The 25,595-nt window shown below is 37.7% G+C and overlaps 1 protein-coding gene across 1 annotated transcript; it reads left to right on the top strand.

Annotated features, from left to right (window-relative positions):
- The first annotated feature begins 796 nt into the window (after positions 1-796).
- Positions 797-24,643, top strand: CSF3R (colony stimulating factor 3 receptor (granulocyte)). Its single transcript, XM_009585714.1, has 15 exons — positions 797-874; positions 2,066-2,377; positions 4,194-4,326; positions 5,596-5,756; positions 6,101-6,252; positions 8,999-9,158; positions 14,513-14,595; positions 15,808-16,027; positions 17,143-17,319; positions 18,026-18,127; positions 18,693-18,839; positions 19,772-19,912; positions 21,188-21,284; positions 22,578-22,659; positions 23,517-24,643. The coding sequence occupies exons 1-15, from the start codon at positions 808-810 to the stop codon at positions 24,240-24,242; spliced, it is 2,760 nt and encodes a 919-aa protein (XP_009584009.1). The 5' UTR covers positions 797-807; the 3' UTR covers positions 24,243-24,643.
- Positions 24,644-25,595: the final 952 nt, after the last annotated feature.

Below are 25,595 nucleotides of genomic sequence, written 5' to 3'. Positions count from 1 at the left end.
ATTTAGGGCTGCTTTATAACTACAAGTTGAGAAATCCAGAAGAGATTGGCTTCAAAACAATGGGAGTGGAAGCTGCTCTGTGAATGCTTCAGTTTCTCTAAACTGTTTTGTAGAATTGCCAAAACATAACAAGTGAGCTCTGCTGCGGTACAGAAATAAAGAACATAAGATGTTAAAAAAACTTCCCAACTTTTGAGGAATTACAAACTCCCGTGTAAGGTTTTGAAGAATTAGTTAATCCTTTTGCTATAGTAGTCAACAGTTCTTGATTGGAAGCATTGTGCTTCATAATTCTTAAAATGTATTTTAAGTAACTCTTGTGAATGAGACACACAGTTTTTGTGGTGAGTTGTTCTGAACCTTGTGCAAAGCATTTGTATCAGTGCCTTTGAAGGCTAGGTAGGTATGGTAACCATAATCAAATTCATTGGATTCTGTTTTAAAACCTGAGACAGTGTTACACACACTATTCTAACTGAACCTCCCACAGAAGTACCAATGAAGCTTGTTTCCATATACCACACGAAAGCCTTAAGCTGATGCATTTATTAAATTTGTAACTAAAGAGGCTTTAAACTGCATCAGTTATCTTAAGTAGACATTGGATTTTGTTATAGCACTGAGTAAAATGGAAACAATATGCCCATTCTTTCTCTAGAGTGAGAAGATACTAATGCTTTCAGGTGTGTACCTGAGAAATTGTCATAGGTCAAATACAAATCTAAATTTGACGCTGATCTAAAGTGAAGAGTAATAGTTTAAATCTAAAAAACAACGTATTTCTCTGTTACAGGAATTCTGTGCAGCATGTTTTCTTGGTGGAACTGGGTGGCCCATGGCTTATATCTGCTCTTGAATATTTGTTTTCTTGGAGGTAAGACTTCTGTGTTTCAAACACAAGAGACTTGCAGAACTTCTTTAATCAGATGCTTGAGCACATACTTGCTTTTTGTCTAGATACTTGTGGGGTGGGGCAGAAAGCAAGGTACGTTAGGATAGAGAGAAATAGTCTACGCTCTTAATACTATGGTAAAATAATGTATGTTAAACCAATACTTACTTCTGCTTCTATTGATCACTCATTTGTGTACAGAGGTAGTGAAGAGCGACTTTGGTCAGTGAAAGGGTGCTTTCATTCCACTGACATCACTGGAGCTGGTCCCTGTAGCAAACTGAAGTTTAATTTCACATATGCCAAATGGTGTCTAAATGAAAGCGTGCCTTGGTCAGACTAAACGCTGTTAAAGCAATAAGCTACTAGTGGACTAGTGTAATAGGCTCAATGATGAAGTTAGAGCTGTGGGCCACTGCTATTGTGTAGCAAATGATCATCCTCAAGATGTTTAGTATGGCTGTTGATTCAAGGCAGTTTTCCGTCATCTATTTCATCTTTAAAACTTGACACCTTTCTCTTTATGTACCTCTGTAGCAATAGTCACAATTTTATTGTTGTGCTGAAGTTCCTTTGTAAAAAGAGTACTATGAAATGTGCAGAGTTCACTGTAATTCCCAAATATGCTTATAGTATACACACTGAAGCTTTTGAAATGGACAGCTAAAGTATTTAACTGTTTGCATGCAGTTCTTCTTAAAACTAGTCCAGTGCAGCAGGGGTGTGCCCTTGCCTCAGTGCAGCAGGGGTGTGCCCTTGCCTCAGTGCAGCAGGGGTGTGCCCTTGCCCCAGCGCAGCTTTTTGTCGTTAAGTTCCTCATAGAAAATACCTTTTTAACTGCAAAGAGTAACCTCAAGTATATTACCTTCCTGTTTCAAAACATACTAAACATTCAATCCGTGTCTCTCGGTCTGAAGGCCCTTGTTTATTAATAGAGCTTTTCTTGCTTGGTAAAATGCTTTTGCAAAGCCTGGGGACCACTACACTGGTTTTTCCCCTTAAATCTGCTTGGTGGTCCACTAATGCATTTCAGTTTTATAACTGTCAAGTAACTAATTCATTTCCTGCTTAGACCCATGTAGCAGTTTTAATATTACACTAGTGTTTATCAGCCATATTGATTATGGAATGTTCTGTAGTTTTTAATAAAGATGCAATTCTTTTTCTCTTTAGTTTCAGGGGGACTTGTACAGTCATGTGGTCACATCATCCCAGAGTCTCCTGTATTGGCCCTTGGTTCCAATTTCACAGCATTATGTATTTTGAATGAGAGTTGTCTTGACTTTGGCAATATCTATGCTAATCAAATTATCTGGAAAATTAAAAATAGAGTGGTACCTAAAGAACAGTATCGTGAAATAAATAGAACAGTTTCCAGTGTCACATTTAATGACACTTCTTCACTGGCTACGCCTCTGACATGCAACATTTTAGCAGACGGACAGATTGAGCAGAACATTTATGGAATTACAGTTACAATAGGCTGTAAGTACCATTTTTCTTACCTTTTATTGTGGTCATAAGAAAATTGCTTCTGAGAAATAGGGAAGAGAATGTGAACAATAGCAAATATGCACATTTCCATTCCCTCAGTTCCTGCATAATTGTATAAAAACATTGTCAAATTATATGCCATCAAAGCTGGTAAATATGCACAGAATAAAGTTTTCTAAAAAACAGAAAATACTCTGGAGTATTTCAGTGTTGAAATAGGAAGAAAACAGAATAATGCTGTAGCAGGAAGACTTAAATTACAAAAAGAAGATATGAATTTAACTGAAGTAGATCCTAGGAAATAAACTAACTTTTCCTTACTATTTGCTTCTGTTTCAGTGTTTAAGGAAATACAATAAGGTCATATATCCAGCTTTCATAATAACACTATGAAATTAATGTTTTCTTCATTAATGGACTGAGAAATATTTAATCCATCTGTATCATTAAAGCTAACCTGAACTGCCTTAAGGATGGAACATACTGTTTGAATTACTCTACCTCTATACCTAAGAAAATACTTTTAAGTAATTATAGACTTTCCTTGTTCAAGCATGACAGCACTTGCATAGTTCAGAGCAAGTGCTCTTTGAGACAAGACTCAGGTCTTGAGAAAGTAACATGAATAACTTAATATACTACTTCTTAATAAGTTGGTGGATTGTTTATAAGGTAAGTGTTCAAGTGTCCTTAATGTTGGAGTATGAATGGCTGATGAATTATGTTGCCTCCTAGTGTTGGCAAAAGGTATTGCAGTTGTTGCATGGTCTGTACAAAAGGCTGGCTTGCGTTCACAATTTAAACTAATGTGGCTCTAGCATGAGTTACAAAATGCTTTCACAGAAAAACAATGTTTTCTATTGCAACTTCTGAGGAGTAAATTTCTTAATGGAAAAGATGTGACAGGCAAAATATCTGGAAAGGTGAGGACAGATACAATATCCAAAGATGATAAACTGGACGACAGTACAGATGATATTCTACAGTTGTAATTCACATATGAATATTGAGATGCGTTTGTATTTAAAGCTACTGTATTTTCATAGTGTCAGTTAAAGAAAAATTCTGTAAACAATGAGAATAACAACAGGTTTGAGAAGAGTACAGCTATTCAGGAACAAAACTATAAGGTTCATAAGGCAGTTCTGTTGAAAATAGCATTCTGCTTGAAAGGAAATACGATTCTTCAAGTGCGTTATACTCTTGTAAATAGTGATATCCTAAAAGCTAGAAACAAACTTTTTGTATGCTGTGATTTGATTTTAAGAAGGGAAAAAAATAGTTCAGCTGCACTCTGAAAAACTTTCTTACATGCTACTAAAGTGCATTAATGAAAATCCCTTATCTTTCTTGTAGGTGTTTGCAACTAAAGCATCCTCTTCCATAGCTCAGGTGGGGGATAATAGACCTATCACAATTGCCTTAGAGCTCAGGTTATTGGCAAAGTCAGCATATGCCAATCCAGCTGCAGTGCTTATTAGCATTTTTTTCTGTGTGAATTAAAATGGATTTAGATGAGAGATGGTTGATACTAGGTTTTCTGCCTCAAAGAGTGAGAAACCTTCTATGCTGTTCCTTACTGTCAGGTGCTTGTTCCTTATATAGCCTACTGTTTCTCAGAGCAGCTGGTTCAGCTTCTTGACTTCTATTGCTGGATGGTATCTAGCACTTTTTGCCCCCTCCTTTAGAAATAAATCTGATTATAAATACTTCTGATGTTCACTGAAATTGCTCTAATGGGACACTTACCATGATTCTTACTGGATTGAAATGTATAGATTAGTTATTGCTAACTTTTTCTGTACAGTGCCCCCAGAGAAGCCCAAGAACTTAAGTTGCATTGTGCATCAGGTATCAAAACTCACGTATCCTATGACTTGTACCTGGAACCCTGGAAGGCATACATTCCTGGACACTCACTTCAGGTTGAAATACAGATGGTAAGTAGCCATCTATAGAATATCTAAATAATTTTGAAGAATATTTGTAGGCTAAACCAAACTTTGTTGAAATTCCTTGATACTTTGCAAAAATTCTTAACTTAAATCCAGTTTTCTGAAGCATTGCTTCAGAAGCATTTGGGAAGAAGGGAAGAGTTAAAGAAAGAGTTGGACTTGAAATTTTGTTGCTGCACTTGTTTTGGAGTAACAGCTATCTCATATTTTTCCATTCTTCAAGTACATGATTAGTGTGGCTTGAGTACAATACACCTAATCATTAGGTGGCTGGACCGAAATGATGTATTTTATGTTTTTCTGTGGTGACTGTTCTGTCACATTCTAAACAAATAGAAGATGTCCTTGCTCATTGTGGGAGGGTCAGACTAGATGACCTTTAAAGGTCTCTTCCAACGCAAACCATTCTATGATTCTAAGTAGAGAAACCAACATATAGTGACTAGATTTTGTAGAGGTATTATCTACTCTGTACTTCCTAACAACTCAGAATGGTGTTTGTCCATGATTTATCCTAACATGAAAGCTTCAACAAAAGTATTTTTCCTGTGAAAGCAAATCAATTTAAGTATTTTTCAAACTCTTCAAATGGTCTCTTGTAGTTTAAAATGGAGTGGACAGAATTGTTGCTCTGCTCTGGAAACAGGAATGACTGCCTACAGCTTTCCACCTACCCCATTCCGCTAAAGTGTTCTAGTAACAAGTGTAGTAGAAAGTATGGATAAATAGAAAACCTTAATGCTTTGCAAAACTCCTGATGCCCCTAGAACTATTTGCTCTTAGTGTAACAGAAGATGGTGAACAGAAATGATGATGTGTTGCAGCTGTAACACTGTACTCTTGAAGCATATGCAGGTAATACTGACTACATCTTTCAGCGCATGAATATGCTTCTAGTTCCTAGCCATATTGCTTTTGATTAAATGTATCAATTCTTGATCTTTATTTTTTAAGCTAAGTCAGGTTTTTATAGAACTTTATAATTACAATACCATGGCTTATGCTTCTGAAGATGTGTGACTTGAAGTCAAGAGACTTTATTCTAGTTTCTATTCTAATGCAATCATGCATTTGTGGCTGAACAAGCCATTCTAATTGTGTCACCTTTTCTTCCTGCCCCTCTGCTTACAAAGATAATGGCAGAGGGAAACGTACAAGCTAAACTGATTGATCATTCTGATCTACTTAAAAAGATTCTCTAAAGGAAACCAAACTTACTGCTTTATACCTTGTTTTTCCTTCTCTTTTATTTAGGCCACATGAGAACTTTCCTGACTGTATACCAAAAGATGTAAACAATTCTTGTACGATTACTGATGTTCAGTTCTTTGTTAACCTGGAGGTCTGGGTAGAAGCAGCAAATGCTCTTGGGAAGGCTGAATCTGATCCTCTTGTTCTTGATCCCATTGACATTGGTAACTATATACCTCTTGATAAAGCTTTAGTAGTACATAACTGCTGCTTCTGTGCATATTGCTAAATTGGTATGTTAATGTTTCTTCACTATAAAAGTTAATACTGCCAAAATATTGTTGACTGGAACTTGAACTGTGCTGGACAAGGGTAGGGAAGGTGAGATATTTGATCACAATTCAGATAGCAAGTTCTTGTTGAGTAGTCTGCTTTAGAAACTAGTGTGAAGTAGCAGCCATTTGAGCTTGTGAAAGGCTTTAGCGGTAGTGTTAAAGCATAGTGTACCAACTGCTAGAGGCATGATAAAATACAGCTGTAGAGTTGACTCTGACTCCTTCTTTTCTAGTTAAACCTCTGTCTCCACACAACTTATCAGTCAACTCAGGAATATTACCTACTGTTCTGAAGCTTTCCTGGGAGAATCGGATTTCAGCAGCTGTGATGAAGCTGAAATTCAACATTCGCTACAGGATCACTGGTGACACAAACTGGATGCAGGTAATACCACTAATGTCCCTTGTCACTCTTCTGCTGTAACCCAGCCATTTGTCAAACTGCAGAAGAAGTTCTCTTGCTGCTGCAGTTCAGAGGATTCACTTTATTATCCGTAGGCCTTATGTGGCCTCTCAAGGTAATTTATCTGGCCTGTTCATGAAGGCTGTGATCTAGGTTTTTTTGGCACAATCTGGAGTACAGTGGCCTTGTCTTTTCTTTGTGGACTTCTCTGCTGTCCTCCTCATCATGTTGCAGTATGTTTATTTTGAATTTTTATTGTGTACATGCCACATCTAGAACATTCATGGACTTTCATCTTCCCATGCAAAACTACTAATCTAAATGTCATTTAAAGCTTGGGCAAACACTGTACAGTGCTGGGATGCTTTTTTGAACTTGCTGTTCCTGCACTTGGGTGACAGCAACCCCATACAACACTACAGGCTTGGGGAAGAGTGGCTGGAAAGCTGCCCAGTGGAAAAGGACGTGGGGGTGGTGGTTGACAGCCAGCTGAACATGAGCTGGCAGTGTGCTCAGGTGGCCAAGAAGGCCAATGGCATCCTGGCTTGTATCAGAAATAGTGTGGCCAGCAGGTCTAGAAGAGCGATCGTTCCCCTATACTCGGCACTGGTGAGGCTGCACCTCGAATACTGTGTTCAGTTTTGGGCCCCTCACTACAAGACAGAAATTGAGGTGCTGGAGTGTGTCCAAAGAAGAGCAAGGAAGCCAGTCTAGAGAGCAAGCCTTATGAGGAGCAGCTGAGGGAGCTGGGGTTGTTTAGCCTGGAGAAAAGAGGCTGAGGGGAGACCTCATCGCACTCTACAACTACCTGAAAGGAGGTTGTAGTGAGGTGGGGGTTGGTCTCTTCTGCCAAGTAACTAGCAATAGAACGAGAGGAAATGGCCTCAAGTTGACCAGAAGAGGTTTAGATTAGGAGAACATTCTTCACTGAAAGGGTTGTCAAGCATTGGACCAGGCTGCCCAGGGAACTGGTTGAGTCACCATCCCTGGAGGTATTTAAAAGACATGTAGATGTGGTGCTTAAGGATATGGTTTAGTGGTGAACTTGGCAGTGTTTGGTTTATGGTTGGACTTGATGATCTTAAGGGTCTAATCTAAATGATTCTATGATTTTATAAGGTGCATTCTAGATATAATCCACTCTGTTGATGTTAATTATTTCCCAGGGCAGACAGAAGCTGAGAACTTAATGAGATCTGAGATCCTGTTACAGACTTTTTGTAGGTACACTCATGCATACCACTCCTAAACACAAAAATAACTTTAGAATTATCTTAAAGGTCTTTTCCAACCTAAATGATCCTATGATTCTATACAGTGTGGTTGTCCTGCATACATGCCTTAAGCCTGATACAGTCAAGGAACTGGAAAAGAGTAAGGAATATGCCTTACCTGTAGCGTACTATAATATGCTCATGTCATCAAGAGTTGTGGGTTTTTTCTTGTTCATCAATCTGTGGACGTATTTTCAATAGCTTCTCAGTTTTGCCTTTCTTGAAGCTTTCTCTCAGAGCAGCAGTGTTCCAGAAACACTCTTTTCATCAAGATCTTCCCATCTTTTGTTTCAAGTACAGAGGCCCAAAAGTATTCTGAATTTCATAACTTGTTGGAAGGAAGACTGCTTCTGACTTACCAAAATACGGTGTTTGAAGCAGGTAGCATAACACAGTTGCTTGTGACTGATGTAGTGTATTCCTTTGGAGGAACTTTTACAACTTTAGATGCAGACGTTAATAATTAAAATCACCTGTATTGATATTTTAAAAAGCACTGTCCTGTACAGCTTATTCTGCAACTCCAGGATCTGTTGATACATTGTCCTATTAAGTCCTTCTAACTTGTCTTGCCCTTTTAACATGTGTACAAGACCGTTGAAATAGTAACTTTTAAAACAACTGAGCTTGCTTAGCTGTGGTAAAATTTTACTACTTTGGCAATCCTTTGCACTCAGGATTAATCTCTTGAGTGTCCTGCACGTGTGTTTAATCTGCAGTCATTCCTCTTGCAGGGTTGCTCACTATATAAAAAAAAAAACCTTAATTGCAAGTGGAATAATGTGATGGAGTCAGCGTGCGTGTGTACCGACATATATCTATTATCTACATCACAGTCTGTTTCTATACATACGCAGTAAGAATATTTTCTGGCATTCAGTTGCTAATCTAAGATAAAGGAAAGAGCTTATGAAAATAAACTCATTTATTAGCAAAAGTATAAACTACTCTAAAACAAACTATTTTCAATGTCAGTTAAGAAACACTGTTCTGTATCAGTGGAAGTAATGGCCATCGATTCTCTAGCTTTATAGGAGGCTTCTAGCGCAGGTAGTTTGCAATCAATAATCAAGCAGATAACCTAGCAAAGTTCTGAAATGTGAAGAGGGATATTACAGATCAGTAAGTAGAGGAATTATATGGGAAGGAAGGAGAGGTAGACATAAACTAGTTAAAAAAGAAAACAGAGTATCAGAGACTGTCCTGAGATAGCTGCTTACCTATTCTAGTGTATGTACTTTATTATACCTGGTAAATACACACAACTGTGACTGGTCCTGTACCAAACCATGGTTGAGAATTGAAGCTTTTGGAAGTAAGAGTGGGGTAAAACTATGTTGTTTGTATTGGGTGTGTATGCAGTGGGGAGCCCTCTTGGATGGGAGCTGTAGTAGCACAGAGCTCAGCTTTACAATTTTTGATCAGTGCCTCTAAAATCTTTCTTCCACTTACAGGTTCCTCCTGAAGATACAGCTTCACCAAGAACTTCATTCAGTGTCCAAGGGCTCAGACCCTACACAGAGTATGTCTTTTCAATTCGTTGCATGAAGGAAGATGGAGTGGGCTACTGGAGTGACTGGAGTGAGGAGAAAACTGGGGTCACCACTGAAGATAGTAAGTAATATATGAAAGTAGGTCACTGACTTCCAGAATGTGTGAGTGCTCAGCAATTTGGCAATAGCCAGCTGAAATTGTGTATCCTTACTTGAACTGTTTGATTACACATGCAACAAGGGTCTCCTGAGTTACTTTCAGTACTGACCGACTTGACCCATGCATTCCAAGGAGCATGAGAATAGCTTCCCATAAAGCTAGTCTAGAGGTGGTCCCTGAAAACAGCTAAAATGGGAGGTAGGGAAGAAAGGCTTTCTTCACAGGAAGTTATATTCTCAGAGTCTTTTAGAAGAGATGTAGTCTTTATACTTGTTTTTTTTGTTCTGAAGGTTATCCTGTCACAGAAGCTATTCTGCCTGTGTGAAAGTTTGGTTGGGTTTTTTTTGACAGACAGACTGCCTTAGTTTGTGAACAGCTCTGTGTTTAGGAGGCCATTAGATAGTCATAGGTGAACAAGTATCAATAAGTATGAAGCAGAATATTTTAGTCATACAGGGTACATAGACTTCTTCACAAACTTAGTGAAGCAATGGTAGGAAATAATGTGCATATGGGAAGTGTAGCCTCTTACGCACCAAAGCATCTAAATAAAACACTCTGGTTTACTCTTAACTTTTCCCAAGGTATTCTGCATCTACAACACTTTCTTGCTTGTCAGTCACTTACAGCTGCTTCTGCACTGTCTTGTACCCACTTACTTACAATATTCTACACACAGTAATCAAGAGTCTTGCTGCTCATCACTAATATGGTTGTCACTATGGGAGGTGTAAGAAAGAATGCCATCTATAAACTGCTGACTTTAAGTAAGATTGAGTCTGTGTGGATAATGGTTTTATTTTGGCTATATTTAATCAAAAAAATCACTGTTTCTGTACAATTTTCCTTCTTGATGACATAATCGTTGGACTTGTCATCTTGTAGATCTGGACTTGTAATGTCCTGTCCCTTTGCAATAGCGGGTGAACACTGAATTGCTACTATGATGATTTAATGAGCAAAGCTTCTTACCAGCATCAGCTCTTTGGGGGCAGTATTTGGATCTGCTTAGTCTTGCACAAAAGGATTTTGCAAGCAGGATATATACAACTTCAAAGTATAAACCAATTGCTACTTAAGATGCTCAAAAGATAGCAAACCACTAGGTTAAGCTTTAAGTTCACAGCCCTGAAAAAAAAACTGCTTAAGAGCCTCAGTCAAATGTCAGCCTTCACTGCTTTGTGGAACAAATCCTCAGCATTGCAAAGTTGCTGCTGTGCACTGAATCTGTTCACACTACAACCAGCTCATCAACTTGGCTGGCCTTTCAACTCCTTGTGATGCTCCAGTCAGATGTTATGACACTGTCTGTTTCCATTGAACTATATGTTCTGCAGGTGTGCTGCATCGCCCTGGACTCACTCATATTCCTTCAGGACAGTGGCACTGCAGACTGTTACTGCACTCAGTGGCTTCCAAGATCTGTGTCCACTGCATTCCACAGCATGTTTTTTAACTTCATTGATTGGTTTGAGTTGCTCATGAGTACATGCATTGCTTGAAATGTACTGTGGCATTAAAGTAACTACAACTCACTGTGTTATGAACTTAATATACTTCACAGCTCACAGAAGTCATTGCAGTATTTCCTCAGTAGAAAGGCTTTCCTGCAAGTTTGTTCTTAAGTACAGAGACTGTGCCTTCTGCTGCTGACTTGTGCCGAAACCATTAGTTGAGTATGTTTAGCGTTTTCTGTAACCGGTTTTCTAATTTTTTTTTTGTTTTGCAGGATTTAATGACTTAGCAATTGTTGCAGCAACTGTAAACTCATAGAAAATAAAGTTGCACAACAATAACTGAGCAGTAATTATTGGAATACTGACATTAAAATCACACCCATGCATTTGTTACAGTATGAAGAATCCTGTTCTCAAATAGTGGATTCTTACATTTTCCATTAACAGAACAAAAATACATGCAGTATATAAACAAACACAACCTAGACCTATGCATTTGGCCCTTTAATTTGCTCTTGAAATAAAAGCCCCCGACTTTGATGTATAACATACCTTTCTGTGGTCTGTTTTCCTTTTGTCATTCATCCTGAATAGCCCACTTAGGCTGAACTGGAACTAATGTAACATCTTTAATAGATGCTTGAGAGGTGCTAACTGGTATCTTCTTGAGTCTGAATGTCTACTGGTGTCAGGACATGCTACATTAGTGTCTTGCTTCTTGCTAAAGGTAAAATGAACTAATTTCAGTGTGCAGTGAGCTGTTGAGGAATACCTGTGCCATTAGTTGTGATAACTGCAAATGTAAATACAGTCTATTTTCTGCTGGTAGAACAGCATTTTAACAAATTGTTGTAGCTACCCTTCCTAATGATAACAGCATAGTCACGCTTTTTCTGCATTGCTTGCTAATCAGTTAGCATTTTTTGCTATTGTAGCAATAAGTTGACAGTAAAATAATTTCATATTCTGAGTTTGCTTGCAGACAACTTCAGAAGTATGGTCACCTCTTGCAAATGCCTAGATACAGTTGCAAATTTATAGGATAGTGGGATAACTTAAGTTGGAACGGAGCTCATGAGGTCTGTAGTTCCCTGATCCTTTTTCTACCAAGTGTCAGGCTCAGACAAGGGACTTCAGGTTGCAATTTTGGCAAAACCTGTACTAAAATTTTTTATTCGTTGATTTTTACTGTACAGTTGGATATTGCAAAGATTAAATGAAACAAGCAGACACTGGGCACTTAAGTTATTTATACCATTATTATTGCCCTCAATCAAATTATAAAACTGACTTTTAGATGTTTGTCTAAGATGCTTTGTCTAAGACTGTTAGATCCATATACCAGAAGATTCCCCATCTGCTTGCCTTCTGTATTCAAAAGATTTGGTGTTTGTCTCACTAGCAAGCTACCAAGATACAGGTGTATTTACCACTACTATATTCAAGAAGGTATACTTCTATATTTCTATATGGTTTTATCCAAGTGTTAAGTTTCCAAGTGTTAAGTACTGTAACTATCAACTTCACAGAATCCTTAAATGCAAAGGCACAAATGTACAATCATGATGCTGAAGAGTAACGCTAGCATTCTGGCAATTTTGATATCTTTTGGCAATTGTTTTACTGCCTAATGCTTATCAGGAAACATCTACTTTGTACCTCCAAATAGTGACTGTAGCCAAGGGTCTTTATATCCAGCAGAGCAGGTTTGCTGTGTAGCTGTGTATATTACAGTAATATGCACTGTGATTTCTGGGGATTCTAGAATTAGTAAATCGCCCTCAAAGGGATTTGATTTTAAAAGCTTGTTTGGTTTCCTCCTGAATCATCAGTAGCAATTGCAATGGGAATCACTTGCTGATTTTTGACTTCAAAGAGAATTAAATGATGTGGGGATTTTATTTCTTGTTTTTCCAGGAACTTGGTTATTATCAGTTAGAAACTCTTCTTTTCCAATTCTAGGGTTGTGAGGAGTGAAACTACTTTAGCTTGGTCCCGTTTCCATTTGATTTCTACTTTGATAGCTTGCAAGATTGCTTTTGTTTATGGCCTATACTGATCCTACCCCATATGGAGCCAATGAATGGACCTTCTGATTGTGTGCTTGATACCCAGTAGGGAATCTATTCTTCCCTCCAACTACTACAAATACTTTAAGACCCGTTTAGCTTCTAAGTCAGCCTGATTGTGGTGGTGTTTTTTTTTTAAATGTGCTTTTTTTTATGTGCTTTAGCCTTTCCTGCTTGCAGTGTTCCTGGTCGTCTTTCTGTAATATCCTATCTGTTCCTTAGTGCTTTCCAAGGCTCCCTCTTCTTAAGCAGTCTATTTAGTGCAGCATTTCAGCGCATGTCTTTAAACAAAGTTAAATCAATACAGGTTTCATTGTTAAAATATCACTTTGTGCTTGGAGCTTAACTGCACTGGATCAGAAATCTTTCCTTATTTATCCTAACTGAGTTCCCAGTAATGAGTTTTGATTGAATTCACCTGTCATCTTATATTGGAGAAGTAAGAGAAAGATTATAGTATATACCCTACTTGTTTAAACAAAATGGAATTTATGTGTACATAATGGCATTGCTTCAGCTCTATGCAAAATTTACTTTCTCTGGAGGAGGTATTGTAAAATATTATTTCAATATTCTAGTCACTTCTTTTCAACTCCTAATGACAGTATGGTTTTGTTTTCAGTGGTTACTATCAACCTGAGCAATGAGGATTTCAGGACTGCCTGCCTATTTAGACTGTGTTGCTGTTCTGTTGGGGTGACTGGCTTTGCAAAAATACTGCCATTAGTGACTAAATATGCAGGTCTTATTTTAGCCTCAGAACAAAGGTGTTATGGTAGGAAATGAACATGAGGCAGGTCATGTTGCATTCATGATCTATATTAGGCAAGATATACAATTGCTTCTGTTCCATGTGAATCAAAACAGGGTACTCAAGTGAGATTGTTAAGAAAGAGCTCCCTTTGCCTCAATTCCCAGTTCTCCCTCCTTCCTGATGTAAAGCGTAAGAGACAAGATGCACACTGTAGACTTGGTACTGGTTTTTTGGAGGTAAACCAGCCAAAAACTTATAATGATTAATATAAAAAACACAATAAAAAACTCTCAGAGAAAATAGTCTAGCAAGATTATAAATGTAATTGCATCTTAAGATCATCTTTTTATTAGGGCTAAGGCCCTCACAAAGGATTGGCCACTTTTCATTGTTTTATGCACTGTAATAGATTGATTCATTCTACTTTGAAATGAAATTTGTAGTGGAAATACCACTTGAATTTTTTACAGTACTGACACCAGAGTGTATTGGTACAAAAGTACTGCAGTTCTGTTACCCTTTTTAGCGTAAAGGGTATAGGAAACTTGGGGAATTCTGGCAGGAGAAATTTGTCTCCTTGTTAGCTTTTCTGCACTTTCCTTTTTTAGGTTACTTGATATTGAGGGATAGGGAGAGTGTTGCAGCTACAGACCATAGCAAGGTTTGCTCTATACAGAGGTGCAGGGCTGTGCCTTTGGACACAGGCTGCATGGTGTAGGTTTGGTCGTGCCTCACTCAGCCCTGTCATCTTCAGCCCATTGTTGCAGATGCTCAGCATGGTGACTCTCAGTTATTTTGATACTGTACACTTAGAACAGAACTGGTGTTTTGCTCATGCCTTCAGCAAATCTTTCCATGCAGGTGTTCCACTTAATATACCAAGCATTATTTTCTTTGAGGAACTAAGGAAGCACTTTTTGTATATGCTTTTATTTAAAAAAAAAAAAAGGTAAGCATCTAATGATAGTCACAGGGATGAATTCAAACAGATTAAATAAAAATATTTCTACTATTAAGCATTGTTTGTTTCATCAGAACCATCTAAAGGACCAGCCATATGGAGGATCATTGATGCATCTCGCTCACCAGCTTCCTGGACTGTGCATCTGATGTGGAAGGTAAAGCAATATGATAAACTGCAGGAATTGAGCATTCTTTTAAAAACATGAGGTTTTAAGTGGCAAAATTTACCTCAACAAACTTGAGTAGGTAGCTGGGATAGTACAGGTTTTATTGACAGAAGAAGTGACTTTAGTATTCTTATTATCAGTATTCTTACAATCATTATGAAAAATTAAAAGTACTGATGTAAAGGCCATCAGTTAACTGACACACATCTGTGATCCAGAGTATACAGAATCCACTTTCAGATTCCTGACTTGCTGTCCTTAAGCAGTCTGTGGAATTGGAAACTTTCAGTTGAACAAAGTAAACCATCATGTTATGCCTTCAGCTGTATCCTAAAATTTTTGCAGTACTGTCTGGACAGGGATACTCCAGCTGCAAAATCCATTAAGCCTAGAGACATTCCAGAGGCCGAACTTATTAAATACAGCACTGCACATTTGCATGCAGTAGGCTGCTGTGTCTAGTTGGCTGGTTAGTCCAAAACCAAGAAAGTGAATGCAGTTATGTCAGTCCCCATCTCCTGCTTTCTTTTGGTCTGTGAACTTTGTCACATTTGATGTAGCTGTTTTTTTATTACTTTTTCCCTATTACTAGGTGGCATGTGTGAAGTTACATGTATATTAATATGGCATCATTTTCTGACGTAACTCATATGCCACATGCCACTTTTGGTATTATTTAGCTTAAAATTGGAAAACGGGTGCTACTTTACAGGTTCAACAATTTTCTCTTAAATTATCTGAAAACTAATACTGTTACACAGAAACACAGTATTTTTCCGTGTTATTAGATAACACAGAAACAATATTTTTCCATGTGTAATAAAAGAAAACTACTTGGGCTGTTTTGCATTTTGGGTTCAACACAGCTTAAGATGTGAGATTCCTTTTGTGTCACTGTGTTGTATAATCACATAAAATGCAGGTTTTGTCAACACATGTTCTGCAATCTTTACAGAATAGCTTTTACTAAACTAGTAGGTAGGATTGTGAGCCAAGAAAGAGAGGATTTAAACCAGAAATAGTTCTGGAACTTACTGCTTTACAGAAATGAATGCAGGTTATTTGCGCTTTCCTTAAATATGCAGCTATTTGATCTATGTAACTTGACTTGCTCTCAGATTTTTAAGTTATGCATCGAAGAAAATAAAGGTTAAGTCACGTTTGTTCAGTATCGGTCTAATCAGAGATGTGTTTCTAAAGGCATTGGAACCATTTGAAGCCAATGGAGTAATCTTGCAGTATGAAGTGACTGTCAGAGCTAAATCATCTTCCTCCAGTCCAACAGAGAAATACAATGTTAATACCACCAACCTTACATTAAAGCTGCCAAATGGAACTTACGAAGTGACTGTGATTGCCCATAACAGAGTTGGGGCATCCCCTCCATCAGTTTTACTTATCCCAGCAAGTAATTCAAAAGGTTAGTGTCCTAGTAATGTTTCTTTCAAATGCATCTGCATGGCTTTTGTTAAAAGAAATCTTCAGTGTTGTAAAATGATACTGTTTACGTGGACACATAATTAATGTATACTGAATGTATCTACAGTCTTATGCTTTATAGTTATGCTACCATTTGTACACTAGGGAATATGTGGATTTATGTACTCACAGGTTCATTTGAAGCTGTGTGTGCTATTTTGTTGTTCTTTTTGATCCTTAGAGCTACTGTGAGCTGTATTCCCTATTGTTTCTTTTCTTAGCATAGCAGGCATTTTTTTTTTTCTTTTTAAAAAATCAGAGTTGGGGAAGCAAGTATCCTTTACTTCATGTGTATACCATCTCGCCATTGTTCTTCCTTCTGGGTTCTGATTTCCCCCCGCTCCTTTCATCTCTTGTCCCAGTCTCACTTCCCCACATTTTCAGTATCTTTGTCTGGTTGCTTTGTCATCTGCTTCCACTGTTTCCCTACTGTTCATGTTCCTTTTTATTATGTTCCTTTCATTGTGCAGTAGTAGTAACTACATGCTGGTTTTTCCTTACTTCCAGCCTCCTCTTAGACAATCTGAACCCTACCAGGATAGGGAGCAAAAAATAAGTATACGGACAGATGCTGCTTTTAGTGTAAACACCAAGGGAGAGCCACAGATTCTAAAACTATTAGATGAACTAATTAAGGGTATGTTTCAAACAGAGTAGCATTGCAGCCAGAAGTACTTGGTAAGGTACATGAATTGAGGATCAGAATGGGAATTTTCAAGTGTCTCAGGGTTTGATTTCTCTGTGAAATAGACCCATTCTTTTGGAAGAAACATAGTATCTCTATACTGTGCAATTAGGCAACTTACTGTGTTTGAGAACAGAGAAGCTGAGTCTAATTTCTAGTTTTTAAATAGCCTAATACTGCTTATTTTGGATCTCTGATACAACGATTTAGATATAAGCTTCCAATTCAGAAAATGGCTTTTACATTTACTTAGGTTCTGTCAAATTGTCACCATTAACCCGAAAGTGTCCACATTTGACAAAAGAGCTATTATGAATATCTAGTAGAAAAACTGTCAGTATTTATTACTTTTCTGTATTCTTTAATCGCAGCTCCTGTGAAGAATGTTAGAACACTGCCTAAAGATGGCAAATTATGGGTAGGGTGGACTGCTGCTAACAGTTATGTTCTTAAATATGTGATCGAATGGTGTCTGGTGTCCAACAGCTCAGACTGCATCATAGAATGGCAGAGCGAACCAGGAAATGTTCAAGGAACATACTTAAAAGGTATTTAGCTCATAAGTCTATAAATACTTTGTAGAATACTCTAAAAACCAGTAAGTATTCTCAAAGTGAGGAACATCCTCATGTTGACTAGAATTTTGTTGTAGGACAGGAATCTGGGATAATGCTGAGGGCTTCTTTTAGTTTATCATGAGTGTGGAAGTATCTGTGTATTTTTGTCAAATACAAAACTGTATCTGATCTTGCATTTTGAAATTTATATTATGTAACAGCAAGGTTTTAATCTGCATTTTGTTTTTAGTCTTCTCGTTCTTGGAAACCATTAAAATAGCAAACAGGCTGAGTTTCTTCAAAAATCAAATTCTGATCCCTCTTTCAGTTCAAACAGTGAAACTTGATCAGCTTTACAGTTCTTTTCAGATTATGATCAGTAGCTCAAATCAATAATTTTGGGGTTCAGAGTTGCAGACAGATAAAGGCTTTTTATTTAAAATAAATTAGGAAAAAAGACTTCTATGAAGTCTGCCTATTAAAATTAACATTTGAATGTGAACCATTATATTGTTCTTTTAGTTAATATTTTGGAGCAGTATATCCATGAGCTCTAGAAAAAAAAGTCAGCTGCATTAGATACAAGTGCATCTAATAAAATAGCCAAAACCCAGAACCCTGTGTCTGAAGTAAATGAGAAAGATGGTGAAGAATTTGACTATCTGTGAAACAACATGTTTTAAATTTCTTTTATTAGGTGATATAAAGCCATTCAAGTGTTACTTGATAACCGTGTACCCTCTCTATGCTGATGGTCAGGGAAGTGGACAGTCTGTGAAGGCTTATCCTCAGCAGGATCGTAAGTACAAAATAGTCATCTTGGAATACATAAACTGACTTTCTTGTCTAAAAATAATGAGACCACCGCTTCAATGTGGACTACGTAATGAAAAATGGTCCTACACTTGAGGGTCATCTGACATAATTGATCTTGTCCCTTCTATTAACATCCATTCTGCTTATTTACAGTGTTTGGAGTTAAACAGATGTCTGTGGCTGACTTTTTTTTTTTTCCCTTTTTTCCAACCTTTACCAGATAATTTGGTATGAGTTTGTTATTTTATTGGTATAGTAATATTTCTATGCTGATTTATTCTAAATTTCAAGTATGAAGCCAAGACTAACTTCAGTTGAAGATTTCATGTGATCTGCTGATTACTGTTTCTCATATGTTTTTTCCTGGAGGTTTCTCTTTTAAAACATCTTCAGAGTTGCTATGTTGTATGAAAATAATGCGTTGCAGATGAGTTAATCCAGCTATTCCATTGTCGTTTTTATGCAGTAGCAATTCAGTGCTCATTAATACACTGCTGCTGTGGGTGCAAGGGTGTCCAACAGAATGTAATCTTCATCTCCCATTACAGGTCCTTCAAAAGGACCAACCGTTCAGACAAAAAAAGTAGGAAAAGCTGAAGCTGTTTTGACATGGAACCATCTCACAGTGGATGAACAAAATGGATTTATCAGAAGTTACACCATATTTTACAAAACTATCGATGGAAATGAAACAGGTAACAGAAAGCAAAGAAGTGCTTTGTGGCATTGAAGTGTTCCATCTGTCTCCTTCCTAATACATGTGCCTGAAAAACAAGATCCAGAATTGAGTGTGGCTGACAGTCTGTTCTGATGACATAAAGCTGATGTCTAAGGCATAGCAGAAAAGTCCCTAATAAAGAAATCAGAACGTTCAGTTTGTGTTTAACAGAGTACTGAGTTTAGTTTCTGAAAGCTGATTTGTGGGTATTGTGCTCTCATCTTTCTACTTAAATACAGGATGAGATGGTGGTCTAGCAAGATGAAGCTAGACCATTCAAGATGTAAAGGAGTTGACTGCATTTAACTATGATAAAACCTTAAAAAAAAGGGATTTTAATCCTTCTGGAGCTCTAGATCAATATATTACTGATGTAAAACATCTTGTTTGAAGTGCATTTTAGTTCTCAGTAGTGTGTATGACCTGCAGGCATAAGACAGGGAGCTTGCACTATCAAAAGCTTTCTTTTTTAGATTTGCTTAAATTGGAAGGGCCAATTACTTATGCCTACCCTACTTCTTGTTATTTCTAGTTAACCAGGTTTTTTCTAGTTAGTGACTAGATATGTCTAGTTAGCCATGTATTCTGCTTATTAGAGACCTTTAAGCCTCACCTTTACTACTAGTTTAGTTTGTAGCTACATTCTGGGGAAAAAAAAACCCCACAGGAAATTAACACATAAAATATCATCAAGAAGGAGAATAAATTCAAACACTTGAACAGAAACAAATGAATCTCAACATTTCTTGTACAAGTTTGTAGTCTTTCTGTGTCTATTGTATTTTCCATACAGCCATACATTGTACTAAAATTATCTTGTACATCAGGACAGATGTCTTAATGCTACTGTGTTTGTGGAGATCTAATAAATTGTACAGAAAATGAGTATAAATTTTTTCCTCTCTTTAGCTGTGACAGTGGATCCTTCCAAGACAGAGTATACCCTCTCTTCTCTAACCAGTGATACACTGTATACTGTGCGGATGATGGCATACACTGATGAAGGAGGCAGGAGTGGTCCTGATTTCACATTTACTACACAAAAATTTGGTAAGGAAGAGTGGCACAATTACTAGAAGTAGAAAGTAATGTTGCAATGGTACAGCAAGGCTCTGTGCAAGATCTGATAGGAAGGGAAAGTGATTTTATTTAAAAGAAAAAAGTTTCAGTCACAGTCATACTCACAAGGTGTGTGATGTCCAGGTAGCCTATGTAGTACTCAATCACAGGTAGTTTAGTCAGGATTTCTTCTGATTGTACAGAGGACAAGCTATCCTCTGCAGGTCTCCTGGATAGCTCTTCCAGGTTGGCAAATACGCTGGGTTTAGATGTGTTTTGTGTATACTTTAGTAGGTTGTAGTATTCTTTTGCCCCAACTTTGTGTGAGTCATTAGGATTTACTCAGTGCCCTTGTCTTCTCTTCTGGTGTCTGATGGCTCCTACCCTGGTCTTAGAGTCCAAAGTCTTTGTTTTAATCTGAAGGTAGGTTGGCCTTTATTATCCTGGTACGGGTGTCCTGGGAAGCTGCAGAGGCGTGCTGGGATCTTGATCTGCTAATCTAGGAGCCAGTCAGCACAGGCCATTCTTACAGCCCTTCCTCAGGTTCTGCATTCTCATTCATATCACTGTTAAAGTTTGCTACAGCTCTCTACAGACACTCATTTTGAAGAGTTAAATTTATTGTATGTTCAGCTTTAGAGAGTGCTTCCTATTTGTACTGGTGAGAGCAACAGCATTAACTGAACTTAGTTGTGGAAAGCACTTCTTCAGATTTAGCAGGTTGGGGTTTTTTTCTGTATAGTGTTGCTCTTCCCTAAGCATTCTGTAAGGTTTACTTAAGAATGTATATAACGTTGGAAGGAATAGATAACAATAATGCAACCTTAAGTGTTTGCAGGCAGAGGATGTTTTCATGTACAGAATAAACTGATGGATGACTAGTGACTTTGCTTACATTACTACTTTGACCATGATGATGTTATGGCAGCCAGTAAGCCACTGAAACGCCTGGACCACAGACAGGTTCCCATAGATGTTAGTCATATCTGCCCAAACTGTAAAATTACTCGCTCTGTCAGTATTACAGCATCTAGAGCAACCTGTGGTTTCTGTTGATGCAAGGCATTAGATTGTTGGGATGGAGCTTTTCATGTTTTCACCAACAGGCTCTTTTCATGTGGTGAGAAGGTTCTTCTGAAGGTGAAGCTTAAGACTGAGCACTGTGGGTGTATTCAGTTTTGGATTCTGTCCCTTTGGAATGTATGCTGCTGCTGAGTTCCTTAAATGCCAAAGTGGGCTATAACTACTTCTCTTCGTTTTCTTCAGGGAAAGGAGAAATTGAAGCCATAGTTGTACCTGTGTGTCTAGCCTTCCTGTTGATTGTGCTCCTTGGAGTTTTGTTTTGCTTCAACAAACGTGACTTGTAAGTATAAATGAAGTCTTTCTCTTACGCTTCTGATATTTCTGCCAGAGAGATGGCAATTCAGTACAAGCAAGTAAATATTCTGCAGTTAGATCAGAAAGAGAAAGTAAAACACACATACATTGATTGTTGATAAACATGACTCAATCTTGCAAGGAAATTCCTGTTTTTTCTTGCTAGAGTTGGTCAGGTTAGGTTTGTTAGGTTTTGATCAGGATACTGTCTGTGTTGTTTTCTTAGTCATCATGTGAGAGTGGAATGATGGTCCCTAGTTTGTGAAGCACAAAAGATCTGTTTGCTGGCTGTATTTGAGCTATTTAATTACAGTGCTAGCAAACTTTAAGCTTTACAGCCAAAAAAATTGGGCAGACATCTTTTATATCTACCTTGCATAACCTCAGTTAAACTCTGTGCCTATTTACTATCTGCTGGGAAACATCTTGCCTCCTCCTGCTCCCTCTACCCCAAAGTTCTTGTCTGGCTTTGGCTGAGAGCTCATTGCTGAAGTGTTTTCTCTGGCAAGGAGTAGCACCACTCCCATGTCACCAGTCAAGTATCTTTTCTTTCTAATTAAAGACATTTTGTGCCCTTTTCCTTCTGACCTCCCTGCTGCTCCTAAAATCAGTTTTTAATGGATGTCAGTTGAAAAGCCCATTTGCAATGTTCTTCAAAGTTCTCCTACAGAGGATCTATTGTTGGAGCCTGTTTATAAAGAGCAGGATAGATGCATCAGTTTCAAAGTTAGTTTGGTTGGGAGTGATTTATCTACAGAAACTTCTGTTGCTAAGTAACAGTTATTACATTCTTAAACTTAAGAGTTCAGAGTTACAAAACACCAAGCAAGCTTTTCTTCAAATAGTTTCACTTTATTTTTAGCTGTGAAGTTGGCTTACATTTTGACAGCTGTGATATTCATAGTTATCTTAAAGAAGCAGTAGTGTATTTTTATACTGACATGCATCATAGACTTTACCGAAATAATTGCTCTGTAGATTATACAGTGCTATAAATTTGAAAATCCCTCACTGTTACCATTTTTTGGTTTGCCTTGGTTGGATGGCTACATCCAATGTGTGAAGGAGTTAGAAGTGCAGTGCTTAAGTGTGTTTTGCTAAGTAGCACAACTTCTTACAAAGATGTAAAGAAGTGCAGAAAACATTCCTATTTGGAAATAAATACTCTTGCAAAATTGCTGTGTAAGGGAGTGGTATCCTGGATTATGCAGTATTTGCTATCAGCACAGGAATTTGGGGAGTGCATCTTGTAATTTTGTTCTGTTTTTAATCTTGACAGAATAAAAAAGCATATCTGGCCTATTGTCCCTGATCCATCCAAGAGTAACATTGCTCAGTGGTCTCCTCAAGTTCCAGCTAAGGTAATACTTATCTTTCTGCATCCATCATCTAGTCCACAAGGTTTCAAATAAACTAAGCAGCAGGAGTCTTCTGTCTTCTAGCACACATGGATTTCAAGGAAAAAAACCCTGGATGTTAAGTTTCATGATATTGTGATACAATATGGTTAGACTTTATTGCATCAATAGATTAAGCATTAGAAATACATGGCCCTTAGCACAAGTTCACAGCATAGAGCAGGCTTTAACATTGTGAATTATATTCAGTTTAGTAGTTGGAAGGGTCAAGTGCTAATTATTTTACTCATTCATGGGAAATCAGGATCAAGTAAACAGAATTCATGATTCCCATTCTTAAAACCCTGAAGTGACTTGTTTGCATAGTTAAGTCATGAATAAGAGAGAAAGCTCTAAGAGTTCCTGATGGTTGAGGAGATGGCAGCAAAATTTATGCCCCATGTGAGGTGAATGACATAGTAAATTCTGTTCAATAAACTGTAGCTAACTTCTATGAAGAAGTGCTGTGATGTTGAATACATTATTGGAAGTAATGTATGTATGGCCTCAATATAGAATGTTCCTGTGCTTCACAGCAAATGATTCTATGTTTACAGCTCATAAGAATAATTAAAATTAGAGCAAAGCTTGCGCATCAACTATGGGTTTAGAATAGCAGCGTAATTAAGACTTTGTATTGGAAACAAAGCTACGTCCTTCATTTTGTAACACATACTTTAGAGACAGTGCCAAACTTAGTAAGGAGGAAACTTATATGAAGAAAGGGGAAACAATTACAGAATAAAAATTCAGATACTTAATGGAGTTTTTGATTTTTAACGTAACCTTCCTCTTAGGCAACATCCATCTCTTTCTTTCAGCATAACTTTAGTTCCAAAGATCAGATGTACCCAGAAGGCAGCTTTACAGATGTAAGCGTCGTAGAAATAGAAGCTGATGACAAGAAGTCTTTTTCAGAACAAGATCTAAAACCCTTTGACTTGCTTAAAAAGGAAAAAAGTACGTCAGAAGGGCACAGCAGTGGTATTGGAGGATCCTCATGCATGTCTTCTCCTAGGCAAAGTGTCTCTGACAGCGACGAAGGTGAAACTACACAGAACACTTCAAGCACTGTACAGTATTCAACTGTAGTACTTAATGGCTACAGAGACCAAACACCTGTACAAGTTTTTTCAAGGTCTGAATCGACTCAGCCACTGCTAGATTCAGAAGAGAGATCAGAGGATCACGCTGGAGGAGGTGACAGTACAACACACAGGCAGCAGTATTTCAAACAAAATGGTGGTCAGGATGAAACCAACACAGACAGGCCATGCTTTGAAAGAACAAAGCAAATTACTCCTGCTAATGAGGGGGATCTTGTTGGATTTGCACAACTGCAGATCTCAGGTCAGAGTTCACAGCTGTTGGGCCTTGGGCTGGAAAAAAATACCCAGGATGCTGCTCTATCAGCTGTTTTACAGACAAATTCTGAAGGACAAACTGTGCGACCTGAAACAGTGGAAGGAAATCCATTGTCAGTTGATGAAATGCCAAAAAGTTACCTCCCGCAGACTGTGAGACAAGGGGGCTATATGCCTCAGTGAGAGAAGAGACTGGCTCTGTTTAGGCCTTCATTAGTGCCTGTTCACACTTTCTCCTGTGTTTCTGATAAATTAAGCTAGGTATTTTTATCTGAATGCAGGTAGAAATATTGAAATTAAGTGAAGAGTAATTTGACAAAGTAAAATAAGGACTGTTTTTGTGGAAAACTTGCAGTCCAAACATACTGGAGATTTACTTTTATGCACTACATAAAATCTTACATCTGGATAGCTGAACAAGCCTTTGTGCTACCTTGGGTTTCTTTGTCTTGTCATATCAGATTTACATGGTTGAAAATGGCAAGTTTCAATGAATCACGTCAGCCAATAGACCTCCTAGAAGAAATACTTCAATTTGTGACAGTGTACAAGCCTAAAAAGCCAGCTTTAGTTGCGTGGAGCATCTTTGTGCAAAAGTAAGACTGAAGCTTAGTGGAAGCATTAGCTTCTCTAATGTGGAAGAATACTTGTGTCATATACTTTTCAGTAGCTTATGGACGTTCTGAATTTTGACTCGGCCCAGTGTCTCAGTTTCCAGCTTACCAGACATGCAACTAAAGTTCATCCCTCTTTAAAAATTATAAAAATTAAGTAGAACTTGCTATGGTATGCAAATAAGAAAACACCATGATTGCTTGACTCTGAATGCTACTATAGTAATTGATATTCTGCCTACATTTAGATATGCGTGCACATGAACTATATAATAATTTGGCCTAAAAATGTGCCTTGCAACTTGACGCACAGCAATTCAGTCTCATGTTCAAAAGTTTAAAAATCCAGATGAAAACACAGATTAACAGTCGTTTAAAGGTTTTGTACCCAAATCATTGTCTGATTATACCATCCCTCTCTGATCATATAAATTGCCTAATTGTTTAATAAGTGCACCTTTGCTGTGTACAGCTTGAGAGGCAAGTAATGAGCTGTAAGTTTTTACCATTTTTTTTTAACTGCTCAGGAGAAAGGGAATATGACCTTCTTCCAGACTGACTACAACAATTAGTGTGCTGTAACCTCACTGCTATTGCCAAAGGACCTCCTCGAAACTGAAAGCAGCAAAAAACAAAGCATTGAAGTCATTGAAGCTCTCAGAAAAAACAGCAAAACCTACACCCTGAATTTGAATGTTGCTGGTAGTAGGTCTCTATTAGCAATCATGAGCCACAAATAACACTTACGTAGTTGTTAAAATTCCATACTACTTTCTTATGTCTCACTTCTACCTGTTCATACAGTTTGCATTTTATTGAAGACGACACATTTCTTGGAGAGCGTCTCTACCAGGGTTTAAAGAAAAATGGAATTACATGAAAATAAACCCCTTCTCCAATGATAACTAGAAATTTTATGGCA

Source organism: Fulmarus glacialis, unplaced genomic scaffold (assembly GCF_000690835.1).
Source record: "Fulmarus glacialis isolate BGI_N327 unplaced genomic scaffold, ASM69083v1 scaffold38849, whole genome shotgun sequence".
Taxonomy (NCBI): domain Eukaryota; kingdom Metazoa; phylum Chordata; class Aves; order Procellariiformes; family Procellariidae; genus Fulmarus; species Fulmarus glacialis.
This window is presented reverse-complemented; position numbering and strand designations above follow the sequence as displayed.

Bases quoted from the DNA above. Each gene is read 5' to 3' on its own strand.
- CSF3R (XM_009585714.1), top strand. From the start codon at position 808: ATGTTTTCTTGGTGGAACTGGGTGGCCCATGGCTTATATCTGCTCTTG. The intron at 14,596-15,807 runs GTAAAGCAATAT...GTGTTTCTAAAG, and splicing joins CTGTGCATCTGATGTGGAAG to GCATTGGAACCATTTGAAGC. The intron at 18,128-18,692 runs GTAAGTACAAAA...CTCCCATTACAG, and splicing joins GGCTTATCCTCAGCAGGATC to GTCCTTCAAAAGGACCAACC.